Source organism: Ictidomys tridecemlineatus, chromosome 2 (assembly GCF_052094955.1).
Source record: "Ictidomys tridecemlineatus isolate mIctTri1 chromosome 2, mIctTri1.hap1, whole genome shotgun sequence".
NCBI lineage: Eukaryota > Metazoa > Chordata > Mammalia > Rodentia > Sciuridae > Ictidomys > Ictidomys tridecemlineatus.
Window position 1 is genome coordinate 173,557,344 of NC_135478.1, and position 18,561 is coordinate 173,575,904.

An 18,561-nucleotide genomic window follows, 5' to 3' on the forward strand; every position below is an offset into this window, starting at 1 on the left:
CATATTGACCTACAAATTCTACTTTGAGGTATGATTCTACAGAAATACTTGTTATGTGCTTACAAAGATATACATAAAACTACATTGGTTCATTATACCTTAAAACTGGCAGTAAACTAAGGGGCCATCAGTAAGTTCTTGGGACAGCAATATGACCATTAAAGGGTTAAGAACTCTATAAATGTATACTGTCACAGGAGTCTCTCCAAAATATATTGTTACACGAAAAAAGCAAGTTGTAAGGATAATACCTTCCATTTATGTTTTAAAAAACTTAAAGCTATGAACTGTGAGGACATACTACATTAAAATTATTTTAAAAGATCTGGAAGTCTACAGAGCAAATTATAAACATGCTCCCTTTTGAATGGGAGTTGGGATTGACTACTAAATGGAAGACTTGACTGACTTTGTAGTGTTTTCATCTTTTAAATACTGTGTTCATGTGTTGTTTTATAGTTAAAAGAATAAAATATTGGGCTGGGGATGTGGTTCAAGCGGTAGTGCACTCACCAGGCATGCGTGCGGCGGGAGTTCGATCCTCAGCACCACATACAAAGATGTTGTGTCCACCGAAAACTAAAAAAAAAAAATATATATATATATATATATACATATATATATATATATTAAAATTCATTCTCTCTCTCTCAAAAAATATTAAAATTAAAAAATTTAAAAAAATTTAAAAAGAATAAAACATTAAAAGCTAAATATCTACATGATCCTTCTTTTCTTATACATTAGAATCTCTTGGAGCAAGAGTTAAAGAAAACTAAAACGTATTCCAGGAATTCAGTGCTTTTGTATTCAGTCAGTTCATCCTGTTTCCTGACTTCCCCAGTATTTTTCACAACTTTTGGCCTCTCAGTCTAGTGTGTTCAGCCTGCAAGTACTAATTACCTTCTAACTACTTCTGCCATTCACTACTTCCCTCAGCCTGTTCTCTCCTGAGGTCTGAGACTCTTCATTGTTCCCTTATCTTTTGGGTAAACTTGAAAGGAGTTTGCTTAATGAACTGCAGTTGTCTCCAGAATCTGCACATCACACCCTCCTTCTGTGTGACTGTTTTCATTTCCTTTAATACTTCAGGAAATGGTTTCTTCTGATATTTTGAACAATTCAAACAGCAATAAGAAAAAAGAGTATAGACAACTTATTTGCTAATTCTCTAAATATGAGATACACTTGTGCCAGTCCCCGAGACATAACTAACGATATCATGGTCAGTTGTGAATTTGATTAAAACTTTATTCAATAATTATCATATCAACACTTGAGTATACTAAAGACTTCATTTGTTCTTTCTCTTGATCCTCCTAACAATCAAATGAGATAGGTACTGTGATTCCTATGTTGTTGGTGGGGGGATAGATTGAATAATTGGTCCAAAGTCACACAGCTTCCAAGTGACAATTACAATTTGAACATGGGACTAGTTTGGCTCCAAAGTCTGGGTTCTTACCCACTGTGTTTGGTTATCTCATGGCTAAGTTTCGGTGCCAAATATGGCCTAAAGTAGCAAACTTGTCTTTAAAATAATGCAAAATATCTCAGCATGGATAAACTAGTTCATTGAGTATTCTTTAGTGAAATATTTCACCATAATTCTTGATACAAAGCCCAGTGGGATTTTTTTGTACCATTATTTGATATAAAACTTCAAATTAAAAAGGAAAACTTTTGTTTTAATAGCATCTGTATACCTTTGAGAAAGACTTGCAAGTTGTCAGTTGCTCTGTCAACAGGGAGAAAACTTTACTTGGTAAGTCAATCTTTCTTTTTGCTACATATCAGGAACTAACTACATCTTTTAAAAATTTTTAAGTATTGGATTTTAGGATATTTGATTATTCTACAACAATAGGTCTGGGAAAGAAATGTTCTTGGGAAATTATTTTGGAAATTAAGAATCTGCAGAGTAGACCTACAAAAAAGAATCCTTTGCATTCTACCTTAATGTTCCATAACAAAGCCTTTAAACACTTGTTTACTTCAGGTATAAAATGGTAAACTTTAATAAGATACTACATGTATCAATTGCTAATGGATTTTTTTTCCTTTTTCCATTAGCTGCAAGTTTAGTTCAATCTACTGAAGAAGGTAGAAGGAATGAGCTACAACCAGGTAATGAAACTATGCTTTTCTTGATATATGGTAGATGATTTATTGAACTAAGTCAAATGCCAAGCATCTTTAGAAAAAGCTTTGTCTTGCCAAGCATCTTTAGAAAAAGCTTTGTCTTAGAATAAAAAGGCAGTGATGATTTAAGTGTGATCAAGATTTTAAGACTTATTTAATTTTTCAAGTAAGTATGAAGGTCCAAAAAATAATCAAACAGTAAATAGCAAAAGTATTAAGGTGATAAATATCACCTGAAGACTGAGGCTGATATGACACTAGAATCCTATGGCCAGAAGCTGTCAGAAAAAAAAAAAAAAGTTTGGGGAAGTCCCAAATACCATTTTAAAAATTCCTGATTGGGTAATGACTGTTACCTAGCACATTGTGAAAAGCCTACCAATACACAATAAAAAAAAAAAACTCATTTGCCAAGGCCCACTTAGTACTTTATTAGTCATGTAACCCTCACCTTTTTAATCTAACATTTTGTGTCATCCATCTGTCCATAACTCAACAGTATTGAGTAATTTCTGTGGGTGAGACACTAGGCATCGTGCTGGGGATACAATGCAAATGTCTATGGTAAGTAAATAAGAAAAATAGTGTCTTGTTTCCATTTTAACATAGAAACTGGAAAATATTTCTTCTCTTTTATAAGGGGTGGGAGGGAGTTCAAGAGCTATAGAGATGTGGTGTGGTGTGGATCCCCTATGGGAGACTTTACAGGGGAAGCCACTACTCAGCTTTAACTTTTCATTGTCATGTGGGGCTGTAAGTCCAGCAGGGTCAGCTTTTCAATTTAAGAGAAGTCTGGACCTTTATGTAATATATATATGTATGTAAAAGTTGGTTCAAGTTTTTAAAAAAATCCTGCCCAGGCAATAACCACCACCTGTGGGCAGGAGCAAGCGTGTGGACTACCACCATTCAACCTTTGGTTTAGTGGATCACGTATCAGTCCCATACTGCTCTGATCCCAGGTGCTTTCCATCTGGTCTATTTATTTGGCATTTAAATTTCTTCTTTGTTAGCTTAGTTCCCACTCAGCATCTGATGGAAAAACCCTTTATACCTGTTTTTCCATAGGAGGTCTATGAAGAATCCTGGGCTTCTCATGACACATGTTCCCCGCCCAGAGGCAGCTTTGAGAGGCAAGGAGACCAGAGTTTAGTCTGGACGGGTCCTACTTGGAGTGCTCAGCATAATAGCTTATGGCAGGTGTTGGTGGGCAGGAGCTTTCCCTGACATCTCGTTGTATTCATTGCTCTTGCCTCCCCTTGCCTTGATACATTGAGAACCTGCTTCTGTACCTCCTTTTGATACTTCCACAGAACTCTCTGCTCCTCTTAAAGTTAGGTGCAAAGCTCACTTTGGAGAAGATGGAACTGAACTAACTTAAGCAAAATGTGATCTAGAACATTGGTATCCTGACCCCTAAAACAAGGGTATGGAAAAAAAAACAGGATCTGGCCTCGATCTCCTGGGCTAATAAACCCCTTTGTCTGAGAAAGGAAAGGCCTCACTGCTTGGGTTTCTTGAGATGGTGAGACTGGGCATCTATACACAACCTTGGATTTGCTTCCTGTGTCTCCCAGATCTTGTTGTGCCTCATTCCTTTTAGCCTTCTACATACTTTATTCTGTTAAACCCAGCTGCAACTGTATTTTTTACTTGACATTCATCTATGCACAATTGTTGTACAGAACAATAATCTTTAGTGACTATCTATGCTATAAAATGTACTTTCAGATCAAATTTAAAATTTTATTTTATAAAATAGTAAATTATATGCAGATATGCTTGCTCAGTCTTTTAAGCTTGCACCTATAGTGAGATTATCTGCTTGTATCTTTAAAAACATTAGAATGAATATTGTTAGTTACTGCATTGGGTACCTCATAGCTTTAATTAGCTTACCTTTATGCTGGCCACTGGGGTGAGAACCAGCTCTGTCCAGGTGTAATTTGACAGTGCCTTACCTTAGTTGCTCTGCCTACTTCTTACTTTCTGCCTGGGGCCTTTGGAAAAATCTCTTTATTCCCTATACTTGTACAGCCAGGAAGTATGATTGGAAGTGATGCACAGTAGGGCAACTCAGGATCAATGAACTAAATGGGGCTAATTGTTCCCTGTTTCCATCCCTAGAATGAGTAATTCTGAGGTGCCCTGCAAGCACACTCAGTTCGACATGCCTCACAGACATCATGGTAGAGAAGTGAGGCAGGAATTTGAACAAGTCAGAAGCTCAGCTGAGAGTTTGGGGGTGGAGATATAAGTCATCAGTGTTCATCATAGGAAGGTTTCATTTTGTTAAGATTTCAGAAATGATGTAACCAAAAAGCATTTTAGAGTCTGTTATAATGTTTTGTCCTTTGGATGGATATTTTGGAAAGACTTAACCTTTCCATAAATGATCTTGTAAGCCATTTGATTAAAAACACACACACACACACACACACACACACACACACACACAGAGAGAGAGAAAGAGAGAGAGAGAGAGAGAGAGAGAGAGAGAGAGAGAGAGAGAGTTTGCTATAAGGTGTTACTTAACAGTCACTTTTTCATTGCAAAAGAGACAAACTAACATTTTTTTCAGAGTTCTTTGATCCACATGTTTTACAATGCAGTTTTTATCAACAGTGCTTCTCTCCTTGGCTGTGACCACACAGAATTAATGTTTTATTTAGAAAATGGCTTTTCCTGGGAAACAGCTCCAGGCTGTCCTCCACACTGTACTACATGTGTTGGGGCCCCATTGCCACTGACTCCTGGAGATCCATTCTCAGTGTTACGGCCAGTGAAGAGCTTCAGAGTGTGGTTCAGTTCAGGAGCCGCACTAACCAGAGCTCCTCCAACTCTCCCAAGCTTGTCACCAACTCTTGAGATATACCATCTCTTGCATCAGACCAGGTTCTTCCGCCACCTTCTTCCCTCCCATGTCATGCCTGTCCCTGTACTTTAATCTTGCAGTGTCTCTTCCTGGGACATCCATATCCTGCCTGGCTGCAAGTTCCCCTTTGGTGATATTCTCCCAGGCTCCACTGATATTTTGATTTTTTTTTTTTTTTTTACATTTTTTGTGTGAGGGTGGGTGGTTTCAGGGAACACTTGACCACTGAGCCTCATCCCCAGCCCTATTTTGTATTTTATTTAGAGACAGGGTCTCACTGAGTTGCTTAGTATTTTGCTTTTGCTGAGGCTGGCTTTGAACTAGTGATCCTCCTGCCTCAGCCTCCCGAGCCACTGGGATTACAGGCATGTGCCACCATCCCCTGCCCAAACATTTGGTTTTTAGTCTACAGTTAGATAACTCATTGCTTTCTTGGTTTTTCAAGTGGTCTTTAAGAGACATGTTAATAGAACCGGTCCCTCCTTCATTGTTAAGCCATCTCCCAGAAGTTGTTTCACATTCTTTACCTTTTTCTAAAAATCAGTGCTGTCATGTTACTTTCTTAAATATTGAAAATTGGTATTGATTTTCAGGCTATTGTACTGTTCCCAGATTGTACATTATTCAAAATAAAGTCCTTGTGAGAGCACCTGATCTTTATTAGAGACTTAAGCACTCAAAACAAGGCAACACTTTGTTTTCTGAGGGTTAGTATCGGGGGAGGGGGATCTCTGACCTAAATTTGGATATCTGTGGTAAACCCCTTCCAGCCTGTGCCCACGGACTTCCTCCTAATCATCGTGTTTTATGACATTCGCTCAGATGTGACACTGAGGCCCTAAGTGGGCCATTATCACTGTTCCTGAGGGAAACCAGCCTATCCTACTGATAGGTGCTGTCAGCCATAAACGTGTTTGTGCATCAGAAATATCTTCATACTTTCATACACAATGTTTGCCATTATGCTGCAGAATTGGAGTGACACTGAGATGTGTTTATTTAGATTTAGAAACTAGGGGACCTGTGAAGCTATGTTAGAAATGGCTGAGGAATGGGTGGGAGCTTGTTCCTCGCTTCGAGCATATTACCTTGTGATGTTTTCTCTATCTATTTTGGAGCCCCCTCCCCACCATCCTGTCCATGCTGGGGATCAAACCCAGAGCCTTACAAATGCTAGGTACTAAGCAACCCCTGAAACCTACTTTGGGGGACAAAGGGTAAAAGTGAACTTTAAGAAGATTCCTTTTCTTTAAGGAACGGCTTAATGCAATAGGAAACACAGTTACATTTTCAAAACCCAGATGTACCTGTTGCAAATCTTAGAATCACAATAATTTGTGGAGAGATGAGGCCATTGGAATCCAGTTTGTGAGGCACTGGCATCCATTGCTGGTGAGGGTTCAAAGTGACATCATCTTCTATTTAAAAAATCACTTGTATTTCAGATGTGGTGCTTTCCCCCTGGTGTCTGCTGCTGTTTACAGGGACACTCAAAAACTTCCTTTTGACATTTGCATTTTTTTGAGCATCCTTTGGTCCTCATAATACCATGCAGCCTCCTTACAGTGTCAAGAATGTAGAAGGCAGGTCCTTTGGCACAGTGATTGCTCTTTGGGGGTCCTGGAGTCGCACATTATCCCTGGAGAGTGGAAATGGGATGGAATTACAGTTTATGTCACCTCAAGGGACTTTATGATGATGGGAAAATTGCTTTGTGTGGTGTAATAGGATTTACCAGGAATTCCTCTCCCTACTTGCTTTGGAAAAGATAATATGATATTCTAATGTTTACTTCTAAAAGCCTTCTTTCCTCTGTAGGATCAAAGTGCTTAACTTTGCTGGTTGAAATCCACCCTGTTAACAATGTGAAGGTTCTAAAAGCAGTGGATAGCTATATTTGGGTACAGGTAAGTAAGCTTGTCATTTATCACTTATCTCATTAATAAAAAGGTATGAAACCTAGTGGAAAAATATTTACAAAGTGCTTTCACATGCATTATCGCATTTAATCCTCAAAGCAATCTTGTAGGTGGATATAGCTGGATACACTGCCTCTTCCTTTACAAACATGGAAATTAGGAACTCAAGTGTTAGTTTCTCTGATTCTGCTACACTATGACTTGTCTGATGGCAAGGCAATATTTTTGACGTGATAAAACACTGGATATGAAAACATGTTTATGGTAAACATTAACAGTTTATTTACCCAGTGCAGTGGTGCACACCTGTAAACCCAGCAACTGGGAAGCCCAAGGCAAGTGGATGACAAGTTCAAGGCCAGCCTTGGCAACTTAGATCCTTTCTCAAAATAAAGCAAAAATAAACAGGGCTGGGAATGCAGTTCAGAAGTAGAGTGCCCCTAGGTTAAATCCCGAGTTTCTCTCCCTCTCTCTCCTCCCCTCTCCCCCCACCCCACTCACTCACACACACACACACACACACACACACACACACACACACACACACAGTTAATATAATCATATGGTTGACAGATTAATTATCTATGACTAAATGACTTAATAAACCCGTGGATTTATCAATTCCATGGATACAGAAGCATTTTGTGTATAATGGCAGGTGGATTACTATCTTCTTTATTTGCAGATTCCATGTTTGCAAATTCTCCTTGCTAAAATTGATTGGTAACTCAATATTAACACTCAAGGCACTTTCCTCATCATTTGCAGATGTACTGAGTGATAAAGAAATTCAAATCACCTGAGGTGAACGTCCCCAGCAGACATTGAACAAGGAGAGCTTTGCCTTGTTTTGGTTCTCATGCTATAAACAGGGAGGCTTGTGCCATATTATTCTAATTTTTGTGCTCTTGTTGGTGATTTCTCTGTTTTAAATGTCCCCCCCCCCCGAATATTGTGGAAATGCTTTCTAGTGTTCCTAGGGGCGGGAAGGCTGTGATGTGCCCCTTTTAGAGAGAGTATGTGTGCTGCTTCCGTGCATTTCATTCTGGCATGAATCGTAACTTCCCTAACTTGGCCCTAAGCTCAAAGTTAGGGAAGCAACAATATATATAAATTCTCTTTTAAACAGAAACATGTAAAATCGATGGATAATACATAAGTGTTATGAACAGAAATGTTAAGAACAGGGGCTCACAGTAACCTAGCCTTGTTTTTGCCCTAGGCAAGGTTAGTGTTCAGTAGACAGTGTTTTGGTGATTTTATGGAACACAGTTGCCACAGAAAACAAGAATCAACTGTGCACAGACATCTTAGGGCTTAATTTCCCTCTGCATAATTTCAGATTCTGCTATAGGTCAAAACATTCCTTTTGGTCTACCTGGGGTCCACTGGTGTCACGTGAAGTACCTGCTTCTTCCTTCCCACCCCACCCCCACTCCCAGCCAGCAGCCAGCACGTTTAGGAGAGGGGTTGTCTCTCCTCTGTCCTGGGTCCTCTGCTGTCAGCAGTCCTTCCAGCTGTGCACTTTTCTTTCCACTCCTGTTGTTTCTAGATGGGTTTGGCCTGGAACTCCCAAGCTATATTTCTCCCCCCTGGAAAGTCTGTCATCAGTGCAGGGGTGACTGTGGGACAGAGGCACACTTCCCTTTTCTGGCTTATTTTTGGGCTTCCCTACCCAGTGCAAATAACAGACATTATTGAAGGTCTGGGGCAACTAAAGGGAATTACAGCATAGAGTTTTTATAAGTTACACAACATTGTGAGTAGATTAAAAGCCACTGAAAATTATGTCAGTTGAAGTGATTAAAACTATGAATTTTATGTGAATTTTAAAAATTAAAAGCATATGATATATGACAGCATTTATAGGCCAAAAGAAAAGAAAATCTCCACCCAAATCAAGTACAGCCTGCACACACTCTGTGGACCCGTCTCAGTTCCTAGTCCTGCTCCCTGCTTCTCATGTCTGTGCCTCTAGAGAGAGAAGCTCCTCCAAACCTCCATGGCTTATCTTCACCTTTTCCCTCCCTTCCTCCTCCCCACTTAGAGTGATGCCATTTCACAGTCCACTGGGTTCTCACTGAGACCTATCTCCCTTTCTCACCAAAACATCCATGGTGATCTCCAGTAGTACGTTTCCCTGGTCACCGTCTCAGAGGATCTTCAGCAGGACAGTGGTGGGTGGTGCTTGCACCCCAGTCTGGTACCCTTTGAGAGATCCCTACCAGTATGAGGTGCATCTTCCAGATAGTTCCAGTGTGTAAATACATACCCCTCTACACAGCTAGACTACCTGCTCCCCAAAGACCAGCACCAGTTCTCAGTCTAGCTCCATACTTGTGAAAATAGATGTTTCCTTAAATACGTGTAAAACCTGCATAACTTCCTATTTAGGATGTACTTAAGTAGTTGAATTTGAAGCCCCCCCCTTTTCTTTTTAAACTTTGGGGCTCTGCTCTAAGGCTGCCTTATAGTAGGAAGAAAAAGAACCATCACCTGGATGGGCTTTAAAAAAAAAATCACTTTCTTACTGGTCACCTATGCAAAGACCAGGCAGAGGGGTAGAGGTTGACAATTATTAATGCTGTAGCACCTCATGTTCCTAATTTGGCAGATCCCCACCATCTTGGTAGACTCAGGAGGCCATACTGTCTCCTATGGGAGTATCTCCTTATTTTGAAGCACTGAGTCTTTGCTCTACTATTGTGTGTGTGGTGCCAATTATTTCTGCTTTTTTTTTTTTCAACCCCAGTGCTCGGTGTGTCCTATTTGGGCACAGTTTCACAATTATGAATAATGAGCTCTATATTTTTGTAGCCAATGTACCACATTGATGTTTATTTTGTAATTTAAGGTTATTGCCATGAGGAATGGTGGGAAGTTTTGCTTTTCAATTCCGAATGTCCTTTTTGTATATGCATGTATGTGTGAATTGAACCCAGTGCCGTGGGTATGCAGACAAGTACTTCACCACTGAACTATGTCCCCAGTCCTTTGTTTTTTATTTCTAAAAGGGAATTTGACTATAAACACTTAAATTGACCAGTTCCATTTCTAACTTACTATGAAAAATTAGGACACTAGGTAATGTATTTAATCATTTTCCTAAGTTTTAGTAAGACTGATGACTATAAAATAGAAATATAAAAAGTTATGTCCTTTCATGAAGTTTTTAAGTCTTGGGGACAGGAGGAAGGACAAAATTTACTGGTGGATCTTACCCAGTAAGCTGTTTTTCATGCCAGAAAATGAAATTGTTGATTTGCAGTCAACTGAGGAATCATCCCATGACCAGTTTTCCTCATTATCACGGTTGATAGGGTCAGGCCTTGTGGTGCAGGCTGCCGGCTTTGTCCTATAAGGATCCTGTGTAAACCACAAAGAAGGAATGGGGTGAAATAAGTCTTTTCTTCCCAGTGGTGATCATTCTGTCTTTGAGGCTTGTACATTGTCAACCACAGGCCACATCATGACTCACTGAACTTTTTTTGAAAATCCCCAATTATGTTGTGCTTTGCTTCTGGGGAGCAGGAATTTGGAAGTTGTAGTGGGGAGTATGTTTACTTGGCCCACAAAGTATACACTAGGTTTAGTTGTACAACAAATAGACTGATCACTCTATTTTTGTGTGTGAAAAATACTGTATAAATATTGTTTGCATTGCTTCTTTCAATTGGCTTCAGAATCAATATTCCAAATAGGAAGTATCATCCCTAGAAATAGCTCCAACTATTGCTTTCTTGTTTAACTATATGGTGATAGTGTTGTGCTTAGATCAACTTCCTCCTAGAAAAACTGAAGTCCTGAAAATTTCTACTTCCTGTGTACTTTGACCTATGTGTATGTGTGTTTCCCCTGAACTATTGTAGAGCTCCCAGTCCCCTTATGGTATATAGTAGTGCAGTGATTAAATACAACTTCTGAAATATTTGTGCAACTAAGAAACGTGTGATTTTGATTAATTTGCTTTTTACAGTTCCTCTACCCACATGTTGGAAGTCATCCTCTCCCACAGGACCAACTGTTACTGATATCAGAAGAGAAATGTAAGTGTATCTTTAAGTTCCGTGTGGAGGCATGTGAATGATACATGGTCTCATAATGAAGTGTGGACATGAGTGAATCTTCTAGATGTCTTTGCCATTGCTAAGGGTCCACTAATCTTTGTCCACTTGAGACCTAGAATTCCTGTGGAAGAGTTTGTCCTATGGTGCCCCCAAGTTCTGCTCAGTTTGCCTGTCTTGGGAATGACAGGATCCTATATACATAGATCTCCAACTTCGTCACGTGGTGGGATGTGTGGAGAACAGTTGTGCTGGCTATTTTTGCATTTTTCAGTCCTTCCTTCGTTAGGATGTCTGTCCTAGGAGATAACTTTAATACCAGGAGAAAAAGGCTTGGATGGAGAGAAGGGAAGGCTTTGGTTGCTAGAGGAATTCCAGATCTGAGGACACATACCAACATGGCCAAATTCAAGTAAAAGCAAATAAGATTGTGTCAAAAGAGCTCACGTCCTTTCATGATGTTTTCATTGGGAAGTGGGGAAGGACAAAAACCCACTGGTGGACTTGTCTAGTGAGCCATCTTTCATTTATGGCTGGGAGAACAGGCTTGAGGGCTTAAGTGTGTGTTCAGTCCTTGTTCTGCCACTCAATTTCCTGTCTCATGTTTTTGTAAGTAGAACTGGCAGAAGGTGTGACTGAATCAAAATTGTTTTTTGCTGGGCGTGGTGGCACGCACCTGTAATCCCAGTGGCTGAGGAGGCTGAGGCAGAAGAGTCACGAGTTCAAAGCCAGCCTAAGCAATGGTGAGGTGCTAAGCAACTCGGTGAGACCCTGTCTCTAAATAAAATACTAAATAGGGCTGGGGATGTGGCTCAGTGGTCGAGTGTCCCTGAGTTTAATCCCCAGTACTCAATAAAAAAAAATTGTTATAAGGAACCATCTGCAAATTAACATTAAGTCTTGGGGTTTTGTTCATGTGAAATTGACCCCAATAAAACTGCCTCTCCCAAATGTCTTGTATGATGAGTTTTCAATCTATACAAACAAACACAAGTTTGATATTTGGACATTCAAGATAAGCCCTGCTAAGGTGCCCTGTTTACCCTATAAAGACTGATGACATAGAGGAGCAAATACTGTTTGAGGGAAGAAACGTGCAGAAAGACAACACAGTATTGGTGCTATAAACAGAGATATGATAAATGGTGGTATAAAGATGTATTAAGAATTGTATGCAAAAAATAAGAGAGCTCACGTATAATGGCATAATTTGGAGTGAACATGCTTTATATATAGAGTTACAAAAAATTGTGCTGTGAATGGATAATTATGAATGTAATGCACTCCACTATTGTCATCTAGGTAAGAAATAAATAAAAAAAGAAAGGATAAAAAAGAGTGAAGCAAAAGTAGGTATTGAAATAGACTAAAGAAAGGGGAAGAAAGGCAGGTTTTTATTTGTGTTTGAGTCTCTGTTGTAAGTCTGATAATATTGTTTTGTAGCAGTTGTTTAATCTATTACTTTTGTAAAAATTTTTTCACAACAGACAAAAATATACTGATGTTTATGTTGAAGTTTCAATTATCTTTTTTTTCAAGATATTGAACAATTTCATATCCAAGTCACCCAAGAAGATGGAAATAGAGTGGTAAAGATTTGGAATTTCTTTTTTGTCAGTTTTCTTCTACAAAGAACTATGTAGACTGTTTAAAGATTAATGCTAATAATATGTGGTATTTTCTTTATTTGAAGTCTTTTAAATTATAGACCTGCTATCATAACATGTAAGACAAAGCTATATGAGGAAGTTAATTATCGCCTTTATCTCTGTGTCACCCCTGTCAATCTGTTTCTTGGAGTAACTAATAACAGTGTCCATGTGGGTCTTTGCACAGCTTTTGCCTTGCTCATGCAAACTTGCACAAGGTTAGACACATATACATGGGGAATCCATTGTCCTCACCAAACTAAAATTATAATATGTACATTTACCAGCTACTTTTGTGTTTACTTTTTTACTTACTATGTCAGGAGTAAATAGGTTACTAAATAGAAAAATAATCGTTTTTCTAATTTTTACGCATATTTAAACACATAACAAATGAGATCATAACATTTATGCTGCAGTTTTCCGTTTTTTGTTTGCTTTCCACATCTCCCTTTCTTCTTCCCCTCTAACTTATGTTCACCAACTGGTATGTATCCTTTCATACTTAACAAAATCTCCTACCCCCCACCCCAGCACACCCAGGGTTGATTTGTCATTCACTCTTTACCTCATTCAGTTTTGTGGTGTTACCTGTAAGTCAGCTAGAATAGCTCCAATTCATTCTGTTTAGAAGCATGAACATAAAAACCCATAATTTTTCAGTCATTCTACCATGGATGGATAGTCACTTGATTTTCCAGTTTTTCATTTTTATTTTTGCATTAAAAATCATCAGGAGCTGGGTGTGGTGGTACATGCCTGTGATCCTAGTGATTTGGGAGGTTGAGGAAGGGGGATCACAAATTTGAGGACAGTCTCTGGAGAGAATTAAATAAGATGGGGTCAGGAATAGGGAATGAGTGTGAGGACTGTGCAGGAAGAGAGAGGGGAGGGGCCCTTATCAGCTGCCCAGAAAGGATTCTGCTGGCCAACTTGGCACAGCCTCAGCATTTCTTCACCCACGTGTGCTCTTCCAGGGGCAACCCTTTGTTCTTAAAGGCTTCCATGGCTGCTGCATACAGCAGAATGCAACTTCACGTGCTCTCCACAGCCTCTTGCCTGATTGAGTTTATGGTATCATAATCATAACCATTTTCACAGAGAAGATGGCAACCACGACTCACAGAGGTGAAGTAACTGTAAAGGGACAAGGTGGAGATTGGAACCTGGGTATGCCACTCTCATGCTCCTGTTTTTTGTCAGTATATCCCTTTAGTTGAGAGGGTTCTAATACTGTCCCAACCTAACAAATTTCCAAAAAAAAAAAAAAAAAAAAGGAAATAGGATACATATAGAGGTTTAGAAAAGATGTGTGCTCTTGGATCCTTTGTCAAGTGTCACTTTCCTATAGACTAAATGTAATGGACCTACCAAGCAAGAAATGGAGATATGCTCTATGCCTTGTATTTCCCTCAAGTTCCAAATTAGCTTTTGCGAAGAGATTCCTTTTAGGATTAGAGGTTAGGCATGAATATGGACCATTCTGATGATCTCCTTTTTCTTCATTTCTTCTATCTTAACCTGTCTTCATTTTTTATTCATCTCTCAGTGTAGATTATTTTTGCCTGGTAAATGTTTTGAGGAAAGTAAATTAAACCTGGAGTCTTCTGCACACGAAGCATGCACCATACCACTGAAATGACATCCCCAGGCCCTGGAAAGTGAATTCTCAACTCATTTTCAGTTATTTTTAAGTCGGCTGGGGTGTCCAGAGGGTACTGGCAGGGTGCCAGATGTTGGGATTCTGGGTCTTGCTGAACTAACTGTACAGCCTTCCTAATCTTACCTCTCTGGGTCTCAGGTTTCTCACCAGTGTAAAGCAGAGGTTTGAATTAGATGATTTCTGGAATCCTCAAATTTTAAATGTCTATAGTTCTGACTTTCTTACTTGTAAACACATATTTTATGCTGAACAGTTTGACTTTGCACACCTGATTTTTCTCTTTTGAATAAGCATTCCTTGAATGCTATTCCATGCTAGAAATAATCAAGATATGGAAAAATAAAGGTGCCGTAAAGAATGCAGGCTCACTTGAGGAAGCTTATATTATTAATTAAAGTGTCACTATAATAGAAGATGCCAAAGCACCAGAGAATACAGAGGGGAGGAGCTTTGCCTTCATCTTGGTGAGGGGAGGGAAGACTTTGTGTTGGAGACAGCGCCCAAGTCACGTCTTGAAGGATGAGTAGTTGAGAATTGCTGAGAGATGGGCAATGTCATCACACTGGTTGTGGAAGACATAGAAGCATGCCCCAAGTCATGGCCAGATAGGGGTCATGGCAGAACTTCCTGTGTTCAGGCCTGAGTGTTTTCTTGGCATCACAACCTCTGTCTTTGGTAGTGAGGCCTTCTACTCTGCTGAGGTCTGACGGAGGGGCTTATGTCCACAGCAGGATATTGTGAATCTTCTATTAATGCAGCTATTGATTTTTAGGTAGGTGTAGTCTTGCCTCCAAAAATCCTGACCTGTCCACTAAACTAGGAACAAGAATAAAATAGTATATTTTAGAGTATTTTTTGGGGAACTACATCTTAACTTTCCTGGAAAGACTGTGTGTGCTGGGGTGCAGGAGGTGCTAACAATAAAGTAGAAATATTCACACATATCACAGAGATGAAATATGCAAAATAATTCCAGATATGATCTTATAAACAATGTTTATAAAATCTTTTTTTGCCTCTTTAGGTAATTAAAAATTCTGACCATATCCCAAGAGACAGAATAGCTGAGGATTTTGTTTGGACTCAGTGGGATATGTCAGAGCAGAGATTATACTACATTGACCTGGAGGTAAAAACTCGTTTTTATAGGAAGAATTTTATTTTGCCATTAGCATCACTAAAGTTTATTAATCACTACATTTTCGTTGGTGGGAACAGTCAGCAGAAGTTTATTAAAAATAATGAAAAAGTTTTTGTTACTACTTGTTCACTGCTTTCTTTTCTCTTTCTCTTTTCCCTCTTTTCCTAAGGTATTTTGTTGTGTTTTTTGTGTGTGTGTGTGAGGGGGGGAACATGGGGGATACTATGTCACAATGTTTTCTCTTATAGAAATCAAGGAGTATCTTAAAGTGCCTCCAGTTTTATGCTGATCAGAGCTGTGATTTAATGGTAAGTCCAGAATGATCAGCTGTAGGAAATTTTATAACATGTTGCTCCCTTTTAAGAGTTGCCACCATGAACAACATTTTAGCCTTTTTAATGTTGGGCTAGTCACTTGGATGAGGAAGTAAAATAGGTCCTGCCATCTTAAGCCTTCAGCTCTATAACAAATGCATATTTAATATGGGTGAGAAGAGCACCGGCGGGAAGTCCCTACTAAGTACCCCATGTTATAGGAATAAGCATAAGAGTGGGACTCATAGTAAGTGTGGTCTACAGTAGATGACTTTAAGTGGTTGCAAGTGATTTGACCTGAAAGGACTTGTGAGTTTGGATTTGAAAATAAGGAGAGCCAGTAAGAGGGTACAGTTTAATTAGAAAAACTCTAGCATTACTCCCAGGAAAGCTACTGAAAGTGTTAGCCTCATTAGGCATCCCCAATGTCATTAGATGGGATGGATTGCCATGACTCTCTCATCTCTCAGCCATAGCCATTAATTAAGAAACCAGATAAGGGGCAATGGGGAGTAAAGAAAAGATAGATGCACACACAGAAAAGCTCTGATGGAGCTTGACTGACTCAGAGCTGGCTTACTTAGCACATTTATTATATAGGTTTTGTCATCAAAAGGTTATTTGTGGGAAAGTTTTAGCAGAGCAGACAATCTGAAGGATGAAGGACTGGCAAGACATTAGGGTCATCTTGTTATGCTCAGAATTTTCTGTCCCTGGGAGTTGGTGCTTGAACTCAAGGTCCCAACTGATAAATCTGAGCCTTTGCACAGGTGTCACCATAGCAACTGGGATATCTTGACCTGAACAGGTAGTTCCCAAAGCAAAGGCAGCCACGAGGGAGTCAGAAAGACCATGATTCAAATCACGGCTCTCCACAACAGATGATCCTTCCTCCTCTTCCTTGACTGTCTAGTATGGATTGGCTTCATGCCATTCCAGGAATTTCATTTACTCCTTTTGCCGTTTTTTGGCTTAGCCTGCCTTACGTGGTCATTCATGTCTTGTAAAAGGTTATTGCTTCTCATTGGCCTATTGTACAACAAATCCATTTATGATATTTGGATCCAAGGCAAAGTTTGCCGAGCCTTAGCTCTTCAAGAAAGAAAGTATACATCAAGCTTGTGGTTGTATGTAAACTCCAGAATATTTCCCGTGCGCTTCCTGTGCCATGCGTGTGGGTGTCAGCTCTGAGGATGAGGATGGTTAAGTGTCTTCTCATCACAGGTGAGCACGGCCTGTCAACACTCAGTGTCATTTTCTCTCTCTCTTTTTAAACAGTTCGAAGCACCTTTGGACATATCATTAAGTGACTCAGGATTTAAGTAAGTGGTCACTTAAATAATTATTTAAGTAATTAAATAATTCATTCCCTCATAAATGATGTGAGTGATCCCTGTAATGTACCCACAGAAGTAGAGATGTGTCTCTGAGATATTTAAGTAGATAACTTTTTTGGTCAAAAAAATGCTGGACAACAGTATTAAAAAAAATACATCAAAACAAACGAAAGTCTTCAATTAAGTTATTAATAAATTGTTATTTTTATAGATATTTTTGGTCAAAATGGTTATATTCCTAATTCATGATATGCAAATAAAGGGTCAGTTTGATAGTCTGTGTATCTTATTTTATATTCCTGTTCTCTATAGGGACTATAAATAACTATCTAGCACAGACATGAGATTTTACATGTAAAGTCGACTTTTTTATTTTATTAGCCATTTATTTCTGTGGCACATCTCAACTTATTTTGATGTATGGAAGTACCCTTTTCCTCATGATTAAATACAAAGATTTGTAGGCCACGGAGCTGCATTTAGAAAAAAACATCAAAACCCATGTTGCCCTCGAGAGGATGTAACAGGTCAATCTGCTTGTGGCTCAGCTGAGTCTCTAGCTCTGCTTTTCTGCTTTCCTTCTTACAAAGAAGGCAAGCTTTAATTTTTATTCCTACATACTTTACCTGTAGTAAAAGCCTCAGACTCTTTGGAAAAAACAAACATAAGGCCATCAAAACGAATGAAAGTCTTCAAGAATTAGAGTAATGATAATCCTGAGCTGTGATGTATTTCACTAGATTTTCTAATCATATGAATGTTTAGTTGTGCTTCTTCAGAAACATATGCTTCAAAATATATCTCTAAATTACAAAAAAATATAAAAATGTAAGTTTTAAGTAATATTTATTTTTCTCTTGCTCATCCCACACTGTTTATGTACCATGTATTTTTTTAAAAATACTGTTGTCCAGCATTTTTTGACCAAAAAAGTTATCTACTTAAATATTTCAGAGACACATCTCTACTTCTACATTACAGGAGTCACTTATATCATTTATGAGGGAATGTATTTTTAATGCATTCAATTTTTCCTTTATCTTCTCAGACTCATCAACTTTGGATATGATTATCGTCAAGACCAAGAAAAATTGTGCAAATACCTGACTCTGTGTGTTTTTACCAACCATACAGGTAGAACCAGGGTTGTATTTATCAATTTATTCCACTATACTCAAGTTCTAGCTAAAATTTAGTTATTGTTCAGCAATATGGATCCTGAAAATGAAATATAAAAGAGCCACTTCATTATATCCTTATTATATAGATAATCATGTGGATTCACATACATACTAAATTGCCTTCTCCACTGTAATTTTATTTTTTGCCTTTGGTGCTAGGGTTTGAATCCAGGACCTTGTGCAGGCTAAGCACATGCACTGTCAGTGAGTGACACCCTTAACCCCTCCACTATAATTTTATACATAAGCTCTCTGTATGAAAGAAGCTATGGTTAA

At 38.8% G+C, this 18,561-nt stretch overlaps 1 protein-coding gene across 10 annotated transcripts in view; it reads left to right on the forward strand.

Annotated features, from left to right (window-relative positions):
* Gsap (gamma-secretase activating protein) overlaps positions 1-18,561 on the forward strand; it is a 152,891-nt gene that overhangs the window by 21,780 nt on the left and 112,550 nt on the right. For 9 of the 10 annotated variants that reach the window (XR_013435157.1, XR_013435156.1, XR_013435155.1 and 6 more), the window contains exons 4-12: positions 1,696-1,765; positions 2,074-2,127; positions 6,836-6,924; positions 10,913-10,982; positions 12,540-12,589; positions 15,337-15,441; positions 15,702-15,761; positions 17,046-17,089; positions 18,153-18,238. Coding sequence is in view for 7 of the 10 variants with exons in the window: in XM_078040182.1 (XP_077896308.1) it covers positions 1,696-1,765; positions 2,074-2,127; positions 6,836-6,924; positions 10,913-10,982; positions 12,540-12,589; positions 15,337-15,441; positions 15,702-15,761; positions 17,046-17,089; positions 18,153-18,238 (628 nt within the window). In the remaining 3 variants the exon portion in view is untranslated. The remainder of the gene's footprint in view (positions 1-1,695; positions 1,766-2,073; positions 2,128-6,835; positions 6,925-10,912; positions 10,983-12,539; positions 12,590-15,336; positions 15,442-15,701; positions 15,762-17,045; positions 17,090-18,152; positions 18,239-18,561) is intronic. The other variant, XM_078040179.1, reaches the window with a different exon arrangement.